A 15813-nucleotide genomic window follows, 5' to 3' on the forward strand; every position below is an offset into this window, starting at 1 on the left:
AAAGTAATAATTACCTAGCAGACTTATTTTGGTAAATGGTTTGATATTTTAATTGGCCTCAGTGTAAGTCAAGAAAGCTATTCAGAGACTTGTAGATCAAGTATGGAGATACACGGACGTGCTGCAATCTCATATTAGCTGAGAAATTTCTGCAAAACTTACAGTAACTGTCAAAAGAAATTAATCTCTGCAGGCAGCACAGGAGCACCACAGCATATTGTAGAAATATGTTCCATTTAATTTGTACCTTCCCTGGAAAATTCCATATTGAAGAGCTCCCTCTTCAGTCTTTTATGAGTGCCACTGCAAGTTCTGTAATCTACAAGCTCATTAATAGATATTGATCTACTTCCTGCCACAGAAATGTAATGCAGACATTGTCCATCTTGCAATATCTACCTTTGTCAGGGTTATTTAGCTGGAAAATATCAGGATGCTCTGGGTCATCGGGCAGTGCCACCATCCAGCCTGCAATGGAGACTTTTTTCCCAGGTGTAGATTTATACTGGAAAAGACAGACAAATCGGTCATACCTGAGACTGTAGCAGAGATTAACTTTTGACTTCAGAAGTTGTGCAGAAATATGGCTTAGCCTGGAACAGAAAGTGCACTTTTGATGCCCTTCCAGATCTACTTATGAGTATTCAATTTTTGGTTTTAGAATAAATTTAAAGCTTACATGTTTCCTTTCAGTGCCTCTTAAAGCTTTTGCTCCGAAGTACAGAAGAGTTGATCCTGAAAGCATGACCCAGTATCTAGTCCATGAGGAGAGCTGAATGAAAAAGGAAAAAAATTAGGAAAAACTCTGCATATCTTTGACATTTCAAAAATTTATTCACAGGCAAGTCCAAGTGCTACCAAAGTTAATTTTAGAAGCAAGGAATGGAGATAAAGAGTGTCTCCTGGTGTAAGTCAGCTCAGCTGCCTAAAGCTTGATGGTTGGCTGTGAATACAATCCTTCTTTGTTGGGTATCTCATGGAAGTATCAGTACTGATTGTTTAGAGAAGAATAGTGTGCAGCCCTCTGCTGTACAGATCTTAGACTTTTGATTAAAAAAAATTATTGAGTTGACTCTGCAATTCAATTCTTCAAATCTTTTCGCTCTGAACTGAACTGGGTTGCATGTGAAATACATCAATCGACTCTACAGAAAGCAAATAAATTACCAAATGCATAGGACTAGAACCATGTGAAACCGTTGAATTCAGGTTAACTATGAATTGCCATGACTTTGGTGCTATGGGGGCTGCCCTGCAGCCTTTCCATTTTAATGCGATATCTCAAAAGCACCAAAATATATTGTAGAAATACGTGCAATTTAATTTGTACCCTTCCTTGAAAATTCCATATTGAAGAGCTCCCTCTTCAGTCTTTTATGAGTGCCACTGCAAGTTCTATAATCTACAAGCTCATTAATAGATATTAATCTACTTCCTGTCACAGAAATGTAATGCAGACATTGTCCATCTTGCAATATCTGCCTTTGTCAGGCTTATTTATCTGGAAAGTATCAGGATGCTCTGGGTCATCGAGCAGTGCCGCAAGATTTATTTCTGCCCTCACAACACTGCTTGCTGGTTACACAATTGCTTCACTCCTGCTCTGCTGTCACAGCTAGAAACGTGACTTGCAAACTGCTGTATATCAAATAACACACAAATGCTACAACCTTGTTACAACCTGGTTATAACTTTGATCAGAAAATTACAATTGATAAACTCATTATTTTGTGTGGTATCAAGCTGCAGGTTTAATATAATTCTGAAAATTAAACCAGCCACTAATGAATTAGGACCATAGGAATAATTATAATTAGAATTACTTACAGTAGGTTTCTTGCCTTCTTTGAGCAGTGTTTTTCTTCTTAAAGGCCCTTCCATAGTAATGACTCCTGTGGGACCACCTGCTGTGCAGCTGCATGCACCTGTTGGGCTGGCGAGACAAAGCATTCCTCAATGTATTTGAGCAGAATAAAGATGATAAGTAAGCAATATAATTTAGTAAGGCAGCTGTAATTTATATTATATCGATACCTCTACAATGGCTGAAGCAAACTAATTTAAACAAAATAAAATCTGACTGGATTTAAACTGCAAATCACAGTATTTGCAGAATACTGATTCAGGGTCCTATTTTCTTAACTGTTCAAACATATGTCTTCATTTGCCAGCATCACAGAATTTATCAAGTTCAGGTCAGGTATACATGCAAGGAATGATTTTTATCCTTCAAACCATATAAAATTTTCAGTGTCACCTCTCTTAGATCTGTAAATGGATTGCCTGGTTCTAGAAAGTCCACTTCTTAGTGACTAGCAACATTGTGAGCACCTGCTACATATGGCTTGTGGATGTTCGCTCTCTTACTTGAGGTCCAAGGTCATACCCTTTTACTGAACAAAATCAACACACCACACAGACACAGACAGATATTATGGGTAGCTGTCTGGTAAATCAGGAAACAGATTGTGGGAAAGGGTCAAGAAGGTATCCTTCTAACATCATCACTTGTAACGGGAGTCAAAGATGGCCTTCATGACAAACCTGCCTCCCCAAAGGTTTCATAAAACTCTAAGTAAAGCCTAGTCTTCTGCAAAATGGAAGCCAGACAACATTAGTTAAATCAACAGTTAAACTGAATTTCATCTGAATGGGCCATAACCCTGCTTTACCATTAACAGGAGTTCTTACAAGCAGGAGGGGGAGACTTCGTAAATTGTCATGGTCATATAAGGATATTTGGACCCAAAATACATTACACTAGGAAAGCATAAAGACCCAAATTGAAGTTTAGCACCATACAATGAAAGAGGCGGACCCTGAACTGTACCTGTAGACACAGCTTCGACTCCGAGGAGAATTCCTGAGTGGTACCCTCCAGTTAGGCCCCAGCGTGGCATATAAACGACCCCTGTTTGTGAATGCAAATATCTGATGAGGGGCATTCTTTAGGGTTTGGTAAATATGATAGAGATAGCTCCTAATCTTTTCAGGTCCAATACCTTTACAGTGCTTTATTTCAAAATGTTTGCCATTTTTTCCTAACTAATCAATAATTTGATAAAAATAACTATTGATTTAGGGCTTACCTATGTTAGGGATCATTTGTGAATTTCTTAGCTAAGTCTGTAGAGTGCTCAGTGAGTGTACATGAAGACTAACTCACCTTTCAAGCCCTGACGGCAGGTCCTCACTAAATTCTGAGCTTTCACTGCTATCTAGAAAGAGAGTAGTACAGAGAAGGAGTAAGAAAACCACCCATGGGAAAATACAAAGCCAATGTATGTGGATCACCAGAATACTCTTTTGTACAGTACTGTGGACACCGCTTACTCAAATCATGTTTTAAAGAAGTGTTTAGAGTTCATGGTAAAATCTTTAGTTGGAAGAGGCTTACATAAGCCTCTCCATTTAGAGTATCTCACTCTTAACTCATGTTATTGCTGTGTTTTAATACCATTACTTTTATTTTCATCATGCTCCTACTTCAGAACCTGAGCACTTCAGGTACATAAAATCCAGCTCCTTTGTAAGACAATATTTCTAGCACAATATCCATAAGTCAATTGAAGTTATTAGATGTGGTATCATGGTTTATTTTCAAGAAGCAAACACACCTCTAATAGAGGATATATCAGCTGTTTGCTGCTGCTAAGAATTATTAAAATATATACATATATGATGGTATTCATAACTAAAGTTCCTTCAAGCCCATCATCCATTTGTCCCTCCTTTTCTGGCACAACTATTTAGCTCACAGTTTTAATTTGCCCAGGACTGATCTTCTAATGCTCAGTTTTAACACACTGAGCTGTTCCTGTATTTTCAGACGTGGAAAGATCATCTCAGTGTCCAACTCTTAGTCAAGTAATGGGCTATCTTTCACAGTCAATTTCTTATTCTAGAAATTGCCTGAGTCTCTTAAAAGGTAGCTTTCTCTTGCTTAGAACACAGATTCTTGATCACTTTTTTGATATTATAATAATTTCTTTATTAATTATAATACCATAATGTGTTCATTTTACGTTTCTTTATAAGTCTTAGAGAGTACTACCAAATAAATCCCCCATCTTCTAAAACAAATAGTTAAAATTAAAGCTTTATTTGTGTAAAGGCAGCTTTTAAAATACATATCCACTTTCCCCCTGGTAAAAGCTGATAAACACTTTGTGTCACACACCGAGCATCTACAAAACCAATCTTCTTTCATGCCACTTTTGCCAAAAGCATCAGTGGATAATCAAGGAAAACTGATGTTACATTGACCAGGCAGCAGTTCTGATCTGCTTCCATCCATGAAAACAATCAGTCTTTGCAAGGGAACTAATGATCTTCCTAATTCTCTGCTTTCAGATATCTGTGACTCGGCAGCGTCCTGGGGACAGGAGCAGGGGTGTCACTCCCCAGACATACCTATGGAGAGGCCGTTGGCAAGGCGCGCGCTGGGCGTGTGGCCACGCGCTGGGCTGTGACACTCCAGGACACTGTCATCCAGCAGGTGCCGTGGCCGCTCCGTCGGGAAGGTGGCGCTTTTGCTCTCCACGACGCTCAACTGACACATCATACTGGAACATGGAAGAAAAGAAAAACGTGAAACCCCTCTTATGTCATCTAACAGCAACCCTTGGCTCACATTATTTCCACTAAGCCTCTGCCCCATCAGCCAGTTATTAAGGAGCAGGCAATTATACGCTACCATGTACTGTACATATGCTCCTTTACTATCAAAATGCGTTTCAGATTTTACTTCTCTTTGTCAGTAACAATTATTAAATTTCTGTAGCTGGGAAATTGTAAATGTTTCGACTTCTCTGTACAAAACGTGAACATCCTTGGTGGCAGCAAAAGCAGAAACCTAGAAAAAGGAGACACAACAGGAATCCACAGACCAAGGTGGATAAGCAGCTTTCAAGTATTGCCAGTGCCTGGCGCTAGCAGAGAATAGAGTCAGCAAAAATAACCAAAGTGTCAAGAGAAAACCTGGGGAATACATACTAGAGCTTGAAACACTTTTGCAATACAAGAAATGGAAAGGACAAATACTAGCATGTTCTCTGCTACTATCTTAAATTTTTGTGACACATGTAACTGCCTGAGCATGAGACAGCTGGGATTACACACTTGTTTCCTAGGCTGTGGCTCTTCCGGTGCCTTGGTACAGGAGGCGTAGGTAGACTTGCTGCAACTGAGGCATCAGGACATGTGGGTCTCCTGCTGAATTTCATAACTACTGACATGTCAGATGGACCTAAAAGACAGAGATTATTTAACACTGGACTGATGCAAATCCCAGAAATTTCAATGGCGTGTTTAGGAACAGATTAAAATTAATTTTTACAGATAACCAAATGGCACCATTTCTGAAGCACTGTTTCTTGCCCATTAGGGTTACACCATCCATTTTTATTATAAATTCATCTCCATAATCTTGAACTCCCTGGAGTAATTTTTAAAATAGTTTTGCTCATACTTTTAACAATGAACTACAAAAACTCTCGGCATCCTTAAAATAGGTGGATGTGCCAAAGTGTAATATGCAGAGCCATAAAGTCAGTTTGTACTTCAGGTGTGAACAGGAACGTTCACATGTGTTTTGAATTTTGTTCACAACTTCATATTGTGAATAAACTGTAAACAATCTGCTCATACTGACTCACAGCTTGAGCATGTAAGAAAAACCAAAGGCTCTTCATATCCCTAATGGATGGAGAGATGCATTACTTCTCAAACATCTATGAGCTCTAGAGATGTCTCACTGCGATCATTCTTCCTCTCAATTTACAGATTTTATGAGGCCTCACAGAAAACATGGTTTTGTTCCAGCTCCTCGATGCTGTTCACAAAAGGCAGGCAGTGACCTTTGCAATACAGTGGAAAACACAGACTATCATCATCCTCAGTAAATGCCAGTCTCTTCTTGGCTTCACAGAAAACAGCTGAGATTTTGCTTTTAACCACTTAGTTATGGCATTGGTGCTTGCAATGAAAGTAGGAACAGTGGTCATCGAAGTCGCCATCTGCCCCATATCTCTCTCCTTGGGACAGTCCAGGTACTAGCAGAACAGACTTTCCTCTACATTACAAAAATCCCTTCTTGGAGGTTCCAGCACCCCCTCTTAGTCAGCTTCTGGACTCTTACCAAAACCACTCATTAAGAGGTTGACACAAGAATAAACTTTGTGATGTGAAAAGCCATGTACAACCATCATCAGAATCTTAATAAAAGTGTCTGGCATCAAATAAGTAATAAACTGAAACAGAAAAAAAAAAACAAACTCAAAACCAATCCAAAACACCAACATTCCACAGCACAGTTTGACAACAGGATGAACACGAACTTTTAACAGAAATGGTTCTGAGAGACAAAACTTCCCAGGGAAGTGGTCATGGCACCAAGACTGTCAGAGTACAAGGTGAGTCTGGTTATATCACAACACTCTTAGTGATATAATTTAGTTTTACGGAGCCCTGCAAGGAGCAGGAAGTTGGACTTAATGATCCTTAGAGGTCTCTCCTTACTTGAGACATTCTGTTTCTATTTGTTATACAGGCTGCTCTCTCCACCCTGAAGCACCCTAAAGGAAGGTATCATCTTCTTCTGTCTTGAACTGAGGATTCATGACACACAAGAAGAAACAGGAGAACCAGTAATGAGTTTGTCCCAGTAAGAGGCAAAAAAAAACCCAAATAAATGCAAGATGCTTTCCTGCCCATACTCACTCTGCAATATAGACTTATGTCAAGCTGTAGGAAACAAAGAAATTAATTCCAAATTATTTGTCTTTTTATTTCACCATAGCCCAGACTCTGGAATTTCACTGTGAACTGGATTGTAACTAGGAAAAATTGCAAAGGGTATTCCCTAGCAGTAAGGGAAAAGATTTAATCCACAATATTCTGCACATTTGAGCAAACAGGTCATTATGCTGCTCAATTAATAATGAAGGGAGCCCCAAGACAAGCAAAAAAGACCCAACTTATTTTAGCAATACAGAGAGGAGGGGACAAGTTTGTTAGAGGAACCTTCAGTAGTATTATTCATCAGACCATCAATTTAGTAGGAGAACAAAGACGAAGCAGTTTTTAAGCATGTTTTCTGCCTCATTCATATATATCATCAGGACAGCATTTTTTCCTGCCCATCTTTGCTACCATCACACAACTGTAAATTTGTGAAACACAACAGTCATAGCATCAGTCACTGGCATATGCAGCTTCAGAGAAGGTCTTATACCTAATGGCCATGTGCAGTTTTAAAAAATGGACTTTCGGTCATTACTTCCTCCAGAGATTCACCTAAAGACGCACATCTGGGATGTTGGAGAGGGCCCAGTACAACGTTCTTGCTGCACATACAATTAAAATTTTGATGCATTTGGGCTGTAACACAACACTGGAAGCTTCTTCCCTAAAACCAAAGCAGTTCATCTTCCATTTCTGCTATGGAGGTGAAGCACAAATTAGGGCAAGAAAATGTATGATTATGAATGCAATTATGTGTTGCCTAGTTTAATGTAAAAACTGTATGGATTCATAATTCACCATTAGGTCTGAATAATCTTATCTGCTGCATTAGTAGCAAGAACATACATTTCACTAAAGTCTTTTACCATGGATTTTCATTACAAATTAAAATTTATGCAGAGACAAAACAAATGCCTTCAGAAGTTTCAGAAATGATTACAAGTTCTTTAGTTTGAAAACCTCCAGTTCTTCTGATGGATTAGGTTCCCAAAAAAGGAGTTTGCTCTACATGCTTTCTTTGTAGTGCCTTTCCATCAGATATTTTTCAACTTGTGAACAGGAAAATACTTAGGACTATTGAGGTATTTATTACCTGCTAAGAAGCCTAAAATATATTGGAACTGAAACCCAGGATAAAGACAGTGGCAGCTAAAAGAGAATTTCCCTGAAAATTATGAGCATTTATCAGCAAGAGTTTACTCTGAAACTCAGCATAAACTTCAGCGTTAATATGCCCACTCTGAGGCTTGTCCCTTAATTTGGTTGCAGGATTTGTTCATTTTTATATTGCTTCCTGCTGTGTCATTCAGGTGTTTCTGATGCCAGTTCTCAATCTTGATTTACATTAAGTTTTTTTTCAAGTGGATGACATTAAGTTCTTTTAAGTTCACTGAATGCTACTGAAGTATTATTTTTAACAAGTTACTGAAACCACAGCCTGTGAAATAGTAGCAATCTTAAAGCATGGCCCTAGGGGATTATCAGTATAGTGGAGTGCTTTTTCACACAGACATTGTGCCATATATAGAAATAACTGTTAAATTTTGTAACACATAATAGTTTAAAGGTTACGTTTCTCACAGTGGAGAATCAGAGACCTGAAAGCAGTTTGATTAATTTTGTTCCAAAGCACTGATATGCAACAAAACAAAAGCATGAGACTCCCTCAAAATTACTTTATCAGAAAGAACAGCGAAAGAACAGCAAAAGAACAAGTCCAGTGCTGACAATCAAGTTATAACAAAAGTTTGTAATCAAGTTATTACAAAATCAAAGCTGGCTGGATTTGACTCCAGGTAGGTTCAAATGTTACTATCAAAACCTACAAAGAGTAAGAGATATTATCTAGCAAGAAATAATAGTTTGAGACTTTTCGCTCTACACTCCCTTTTTTTCTCCCTCTCTTTAGGGAGCGTGGACTGAAATTTACTCTAATATGATTGCATCTAAAGATTGATCATTATAAAGATGATAATTGCTTGATTTAAGTGAGAGCTTTTATTACCCGGACAGCTTTAAACAGAAAAAGTTTGATAAACTGCCACACTCCTCCTGAAACAAATTATGTAGCATGTCTAAAAGGACTCCACATCTCAGATTATAATATAATACTAGGGAATATTATGAATAATATAAAAATAATATTAGGGACTAAAGTTTCAGTTCACAAAAAATATTGCCAGGCTTAAGGTGTGACATGTCAAAGGTGACAGAGTTTGCGGAAATAGGTGTAAGAGTCTTAGAACTTAAGACAACAGTCCAGCTTGGCTTCCTTGCTATTACATATGGCAATCACAATTGCTTGCATCAGTCCTGTCTAAGAAGGAAATGGACCCAGATTGACAGACCACTGGAACACACGGCCTAGAGAGACCTTGTGGAACTTCCTTCATTGGAGGTATTCCAGAGCCATCTGACACAGTCCTGTGCCATGTGCTGTAGGATGACCCTACTTGAACAGGGAGCTTGGACTAGATGACCCACTGTGGTCTCTTCCAGCTATGCAGTGACTTATTCAAATTCCCAGTTAGGTGTCTTCAGTGAAGATCCTGATGGCAGAAAACAGAATGCTTTGTGGGACCAGATGAAAACAGAAATATCATCTGTGCTGGTATTACTATGGTTGGACTGACCATTTTCAATGTAGTTCTGCATCCTCCTTTTCTCCAAGGCAAGAGAAGGAAATCCATACAGTTTAGCTCTGTTAGCCATGTGCTGCTGCATCAATTCTTATTCAGATTCAATAAGAATCTGAACTGAAACATCTTTACATAATCTTTATATCTGCTCTGCTGCCAAATGTCTATGAAGAAGAATGGTGAAGTTTATAGAGTTCTCTTCAGCTGGCTACACTTAGTTCAGCAAGAAATCTGGGGTGTAGTGAGTGTCAGCATGAGTTATGGGGCATAGAGCAGATGACCTCATTTCTGTAAAGGAGTAAGAGACAAAGAGAGCCCATGTCAAGAAGGATGCCAAAGAGGGTAAGCAGTCAGATACTGATGACAACTGCACAGACCAAGGGATGTTTATGGACATACCAGACTGCTGAGCAATTAGCTGGGGAAGTTATGCCTGATACTGCTGATAACAAAATTCCAATACTTAAATTCATTTGGGATTGAGTTATTTTGCCCCTTTTTTCCAATAAGTGAAGTCATCTGCTACTGCTAACTCTTGTCTTTACTCTTCTGGCTCCACTCCTAGTGCATACTGTTACCATGATTGCTACTCTGTTATTTTGCCTTTCATGGAGACAAAGCACTCTTAGCAGGATTTTCCAGTCAGCTGGCATGAACAAGGGTTAGTTTGGTTTTCATTATTTCTCAGCAGCATTTTCAAGATTATGCTGACATGCACAGGAATGATGTATAAAAATATTAAAATGTTATTAAAAATGTGTTTGCATTAGGGAATGTGAGACAACTTCATCAGAGCAAGTCAAATGCTGTTCAGAGATCTGTGGCAAGAACATTTGGAAAAGTTTACACATATCCCAAAGGATCTCACTGTTTTTTCCTTTGCATAATTCTTCCATGAATAATCCTTCAAATGTTATAAATGAATGTTACTTTTGCAATCCTTCAGTAAAACATGTGAACATTTACAGTCTCCAGAGCTTTTAAAAAAAGCAGAGGGTGAGGGAGTTACAGTTCACAATTTTTCTCCACTAAAAAGCTATCAATAAACCAGTACTAGATATGCAAACTAAAAACTGAAAATGAGTTGCATATTATATGATGAAGAACTGAGTGATTTTTCAGGAAAGTAGAACAGTCTCAACTATTCACTATTTTTTGCTGAGCAGTTAAGAAGTAAAACTTACTAGCTCTGTTTCTAAAAAATAGACATTCCAATCTACAGACTCTCTAGTTAAATATTCACTGTAAATTTTCACTGCTCTGTTTCCATTTTAATCAGTATGTGATAATTAAAACTTGCAAATAGAAATACCTACTTACAAAATACACAATCAATAACTTTAGATTAATTTTGTGCACAGAATCATCAATAACTTTAGATTAATTTTGTGCACAGAATCAAGAATGACAGAAAAAAATTACACCTAGAACGATGGCTATTGTAAAAGAGCAGTTTTAATTTTCAGAGTATTACTTTACAATTCAACAAAAGGCTACTAATGTATACAATATGTAATGTTGTTATGGCTGCTTCTCAGACAAGAGCAAACTAAAAACAAGAATCTGAGTTCTTGACTGAACTTCCCCATGCTCCTCCAAGCTCCCCAAAAGCTGTCACACACACACACTCACACACACACACGTACTTCTAACTGCACAGTAAGCACACTTGAGTGTATTTCCTTCAAATAATTCCTGCATAGAAGTGGTATTTTCAATTTTAGTGACACTTTTATGGAATCACTAATTGTCAGCATTTGTGTTACATATTCTGTACCAGTGGAATGTGCAAACTTCAGACTTACACTTCAGCAAAAACACTGATGTTTTTGCAGTTGGATCTACAACCAAGGCAGTATATGGGCTTGGGTGACATCAAGATTGGCAATGAAGACATAGCCATAGCTGCAGGGAAACTAAAGTTTGGGTTCAACCAAATACATTAACCAATCAATCAAAAAAAAAAAAAAAACAAAAAAAACCAACCCCAACTTTTTACAGAAACTATTTCAGGTGACTGCTGTGAAAAAAGAGTCAAAAGCAAAAGACCAAAACCAACTAAGCCTCAAAAAAACAAGGCAGAAAAGCCCTTTGTCCTCTGGCTGGTCTATATTTGTAACATTCCTCAGGACAATAGCTTGGTAGTTAAAATAAGCATCAATGAACTAGGACATTAGACTTGTTTGGTAAGGAGGCACAGAAAGTAATAGAAAGCGAGGAAGTTAAAAACTGAGCCAAATCATTCCCTCCATGGAAAATTCATATTTGTTTTGACAGAATATTCTTCTACAATTTTTGTGAAGCTCTGGTATGTTAAGAAAAAACCCGCAGTACACTAATTCCAGCTGGATTTGGTAGTTGATAACATGTGAATCCACTGATTTGTCTGGTATTGATTTGTTTCAAAAATACTCCAATGAGTTGTAAAAGTTTTTCAGGAAAGTATCACAGAGGAAGAGAATGTAAACCAAAGAGTAAAGTTTTCTGCACAGTCTGTAAATTTATGTGAAGAAAACTTAGTTCTTCCATTTCTACCCTAAGTCCTGTGTAAGAAAAGCAGACATGGTGCACATGAAGGAATGACCAAGAACTCGCACAAGGATTAGACAATCCTCATTTCCACAGAATGACTGGCTGCTAAAGCACTTAACACAAACTATTTATTAGTTGCCAAAGCAACCAGTAAAACAAATGGCAAAACTAAATGTCAAACTCAGTGTTTACATGGAAAATAATGGCGTGGGTTTTTTTTATTATAAAATGCTGTAACTGCTGTCGAGATATCACTAATGTAGTATAGTTAATTCAGAGGGTTACAAATGTGCAAACATCCCCAGTCTTTCTTCCTTCTGTTTCTAGATTTTCAACTCCTATATATCACATACTCTACATCCAATAATTGACCTCTTCTAATTAATTAAAATATATACTCTAAAAGTTTGTTATGAGCTAGCTCTCAAAACTGAATGGACTTGGCAATACGGGCTGAATTTTACCCGAGTAACAAGAAGAGATTATACCTGTTTCAGATTAATTATTCCACATTCCTGGTATGATGGTAACAGAAAACCTCTTCTTGTGGTTTGTTCTGTTAGTTTATTCTGTTTCTCCTCCCAGTTAAGTTAAATGGTTCTGCCCAACCATTCTCCTTCCCGCCATTCCTCTATCAGTCTCCCAAACCCCTCCCCAGTTACCATGGTTGTCTGATGTATCTTTTGTTATACTCCTCCCCGGCTCCCTGCCAGTCACTGTTTAGCCCCACACCCTTCTCTAGAATCTTCTTCTCTGGGCATTGAGTGATTGGTCCAGGGGCCGGGGTCCCTCCCCAACAGTGTTCCTAATGGCATTCTGTTTATGTCAGTTATATGCTCTGAAATTTTGATTTGCCCGAGGACGGTTACACCCCTATCCCCTCTCCCTTTATAACCCCATGTAACCCCTCCCTCAGGGCTCTCTCTTCCTTTGCTCCCCGGTGGTTTACTTGTCCCTCCCTCCCTGTGTTGGACTACAATAAACCTTGGATTTCGCCACGACCAGAGAGTCACGCTTGTCTGTTCCTGTTGCTGTAGTTGGGCTGGCCACGTCCTGCAAGGAAGCAGTCTTTGCCACAGCGCGGATTGCTACCCTTAGGCGCTGTCCCTTGCCAAGGGCCCGAGAGTGGGACAGCACCCCACCGGCTGCTAGCAGGTGCAGGACTCGCTAGCTGGGACGTTTGAGGGGATCGACTCCTCTCCTCTGCCGAACTGCCTGCTACAACCTCTGGTCGAATTATTTTCCCCTCAAGAATTACACCAAGACCTATTTGGGGGAAAAAACAAAAAGGAAAAAAAAAATAAAGAGGGGGGGGTGAGGGTCCATCCCTGACTACTGCATAACAAATGATAACAAATGCCCCAAAATAAGGGCTACCCACAGCAGAGGCCTGGCTGTTGCTAAAATTTAATGCTAGGTGTTAATTTTAATGAAGGGGTTCATTAAAAATCACAGAATTGTTACAACCAGTCTTTGACTCACTTAGTATTAGATACAATTTTCTGGATAAGGTAATTATTTTACCATTATTTGAACTTTTTATATTGTTTTTCAAGACAGAGTAAATATGCTACATTCCAGAGAATGAGTGAACCACTTTGCATATTCTGCTTAGCACTGCACCCTGAACTTTTCCAAATAACATGATGAGAAAGAGTATGCATAACAGAACATTTCTCTACTGAGCTACACGTGGTGTGCAAGTTCTGAGGAACTTCAGTTGCTTAGAAGGCTTACATTTACCATATATTCCATTAAATCTTTTCCTTTGTTCTGGGAAATTCTATTGAGTTATACCTTCCAAAACAACCTAACAGCCATACCATAAATGACAAGCACCTTTCAGCTAACACTGCAGGAACAGAGATGTCTTTTACAGCTAATTCAACTAGAAACTGTGAACAGTTAGCATACTATAAGCTCTCCAGCTCCATTCTCTCTCTCTCAAACCACAGCAAGGCAGAATGAACAGACTTAAGCTGCTGCCAAGGAAGTTGTGTGAATCACACGGTTCCCGAAAGCATTCAACTTAACTGCTTAAAGCTCTTAAAAGATACTTGCCAGGGACAAGAATCTCTGCAGCATTATGGAAGACATTAAATCTTCCTGTGAAAGCACTATTCACAATTATATATGCATTTGGTAATTAAATGAGGCCCTTTTAGCCACTAATAGACAAAACATAGCTTGTTGTGAGACAGTCACTTTAATCAGATGCCTGCCTCCTGTTTGAATTTACTGGAAAACTAGTTGGCAAAAGAAGTGGAAAATGGACACATGGTTTTCTCCAGCACTTTGCAAATAGAAATGCTGCAGGACTTAACTGAAAAAAAGAAACCCACAATGTCTCTGGCTACAGTAAACTGTTAATATTTTTTTTTGAAAGAGAGAAAACTGGGTGGAAGATAAATTCACAGTGCTGGCAAGTAAAATCAATTTCCATCATCAACACATGCAATTACATTTTAGAACACATAGATGACACTATTCCCTGCACTTAATCCCATTATAGGCTTTGGAATTATTACCAATGACATTGAACTTTTTTCCTGTCTCTGGAAACACATGCTGATCTCTAAGGAGGCAGCATGTCACAGGCAAAACTCAACTAGACTTATTGCTATTAGTAATGTATTAACCTTTGTACTATCGAGACAACTCAACTGATGACTGGCCTTATGGGCTAAGAACCTTTAACTTTAAATCACTATTATCAAACTCCCATGCCTTAAACTATTAACTGGAACATTAAACTACTGCCCAAAGTATTTTGAGATCATCTATTATCATTGTAGCTTATCACCTGCCAAGGACTTACTTCTGGCATACAATGTCCAAAGTGGAATTAATTTTAAGGTATAATTTGAATCCAAATAAAATTGACAGCAATACCTGTAAATGTGCTATTTTTAATTCTCCATGTTCAAATATCTCATTACTAATATCTGAGTATTTTTGTTCAGAATTACTCAAAACTAACATATGGCAATACTTCTATTTATTAATGTTGTGAAATAAACAATAAATTAATTGCCTTCATGGTTAGTTAGATTTCAATTTGAATTCATGCTAACTTACTTAATAAACCTTCTCCTTTCAGTAAAATATATTTTCAGTAAAATGTACTCGATTCCATTTAGTAGCATTTTTCCAGTCACACAGGTGCAGCTCACTGAAAAATTCCTGTGGGTATTACAAAATGCCGATGGCATTAATTGTCTAACTGGCAGTAAGTGAGAATTCTCTAGCTGAGCAAGAAATAAATACAGCAGTCCACAAAAGGGTCAAGCTTTCGAAGGAAATACTAACAGAAGAATGGAGCAATGGGAATGACTCAGCACTTGGTTTCTAGTCATCACATTAATTCTCACTCTGAGTAAAACAACCTTAGAGAGCACTTAAGGGCACTGCAGACTCAGAAGAGAAAATTCACCCTCTCATAACACTACCAGATACTATAGGATCCCATATTCAATGAAGTAGGTACTGCTGAACATTGTCCCAATCAATTTTTGTGGACTCCAGCTAAGCTCACTGCAGTATCATGCTGTATTCCTTACCTAGATCAGACAAGTTCAAAATTCTTGTTTCCAACTTTGGAACTGTATTTTTATTTGCCTTCCATTAGAGTTCTAGTAAGGTCTCAGCCCTTGATTAAGACTTACAGAGTACCGGCGACGATCACATGCCATGCTGCTAGGACTGAAATTATATTCCATAATCATACAAATGAAGTGTTAACATCAAAGTTCAAGAGTTGAGCATGCAGAAGCGAGTACTACAAAGTAAAAGTCAGAGAACAAAAAGAGTTTATTTGTCTGCTTTATAAATGTAAGAAAGATGTAATCAAATGAGAGGCAATGATTTTGTTTCAAGTCTCTAGTATGAAAAATCAAAT

General features: G+C 38.2%; 1 protein-coding gene across 10 annotated transcripts in view; it reads right to left on the reverse strand.

Annotated features, from left to right (window-relative positions):
* Window positions 1-15813, reverse strand: part of RALGPS1 (Ral GEF with PH domain and SH3 binding motif 1) — a 75234-nt gene that overhangs the window by 5772 nt on the left and 53649 nt on the right. For 6 of the 10 annotated variants that reach the window (XR_004061229.1, XM_030961709.1, XM_030961707.1 and 3 more), the window contains 7 exons: window positions 5122-5248; window positions 4414-4565; window positions 3167-3218; window positions 2831-2911; window positions 1828-1933; window positions 680-772; window positions 400-505 (listed from right to left, as the gene is read on the reverse strand). Coding sequence is in view for 8 of the 10 variants with exons in the window: in XM_030961709.1 (XP_030817569.1) it covers window positions 400-505; window positions 680-772; window positions 1828-1933; window positions 2831-2911; window positions 3167-3218; window positions 4414-4565; window positions 5122-5248 (717 nt within the window). In the remaining 2 variants the exon portion in view is untranslated. The remainder of the gene's footprint in view (window positions 1-399; window positions 506-679; window positions 773-1827; window positions 1934-2830; window positions 2912-3166; window positions 3219-4413; window positions 4566-5121; window positions 5249-15813) is intronic. The other 4 variants (XR_004061230.1, XM_030961714.1, XM_030961711.1 and 1 more) reach the window with 2 other exon arrangements.

Source organism: Camarhynchus parvulus, chromosome 17 (genome assembly GCF_901933205.1).
Source record: "Camarhynchus parvulus chromosome 17, STF_HiC, whole genome shotgun sequence".
Classification (NCBI taxonomy): Eukaryota; Metazoa; Chordata; class Aves; order Passeriformes; family Thraupidae; genus Camarhynchus; species Camarhynchus parvulus.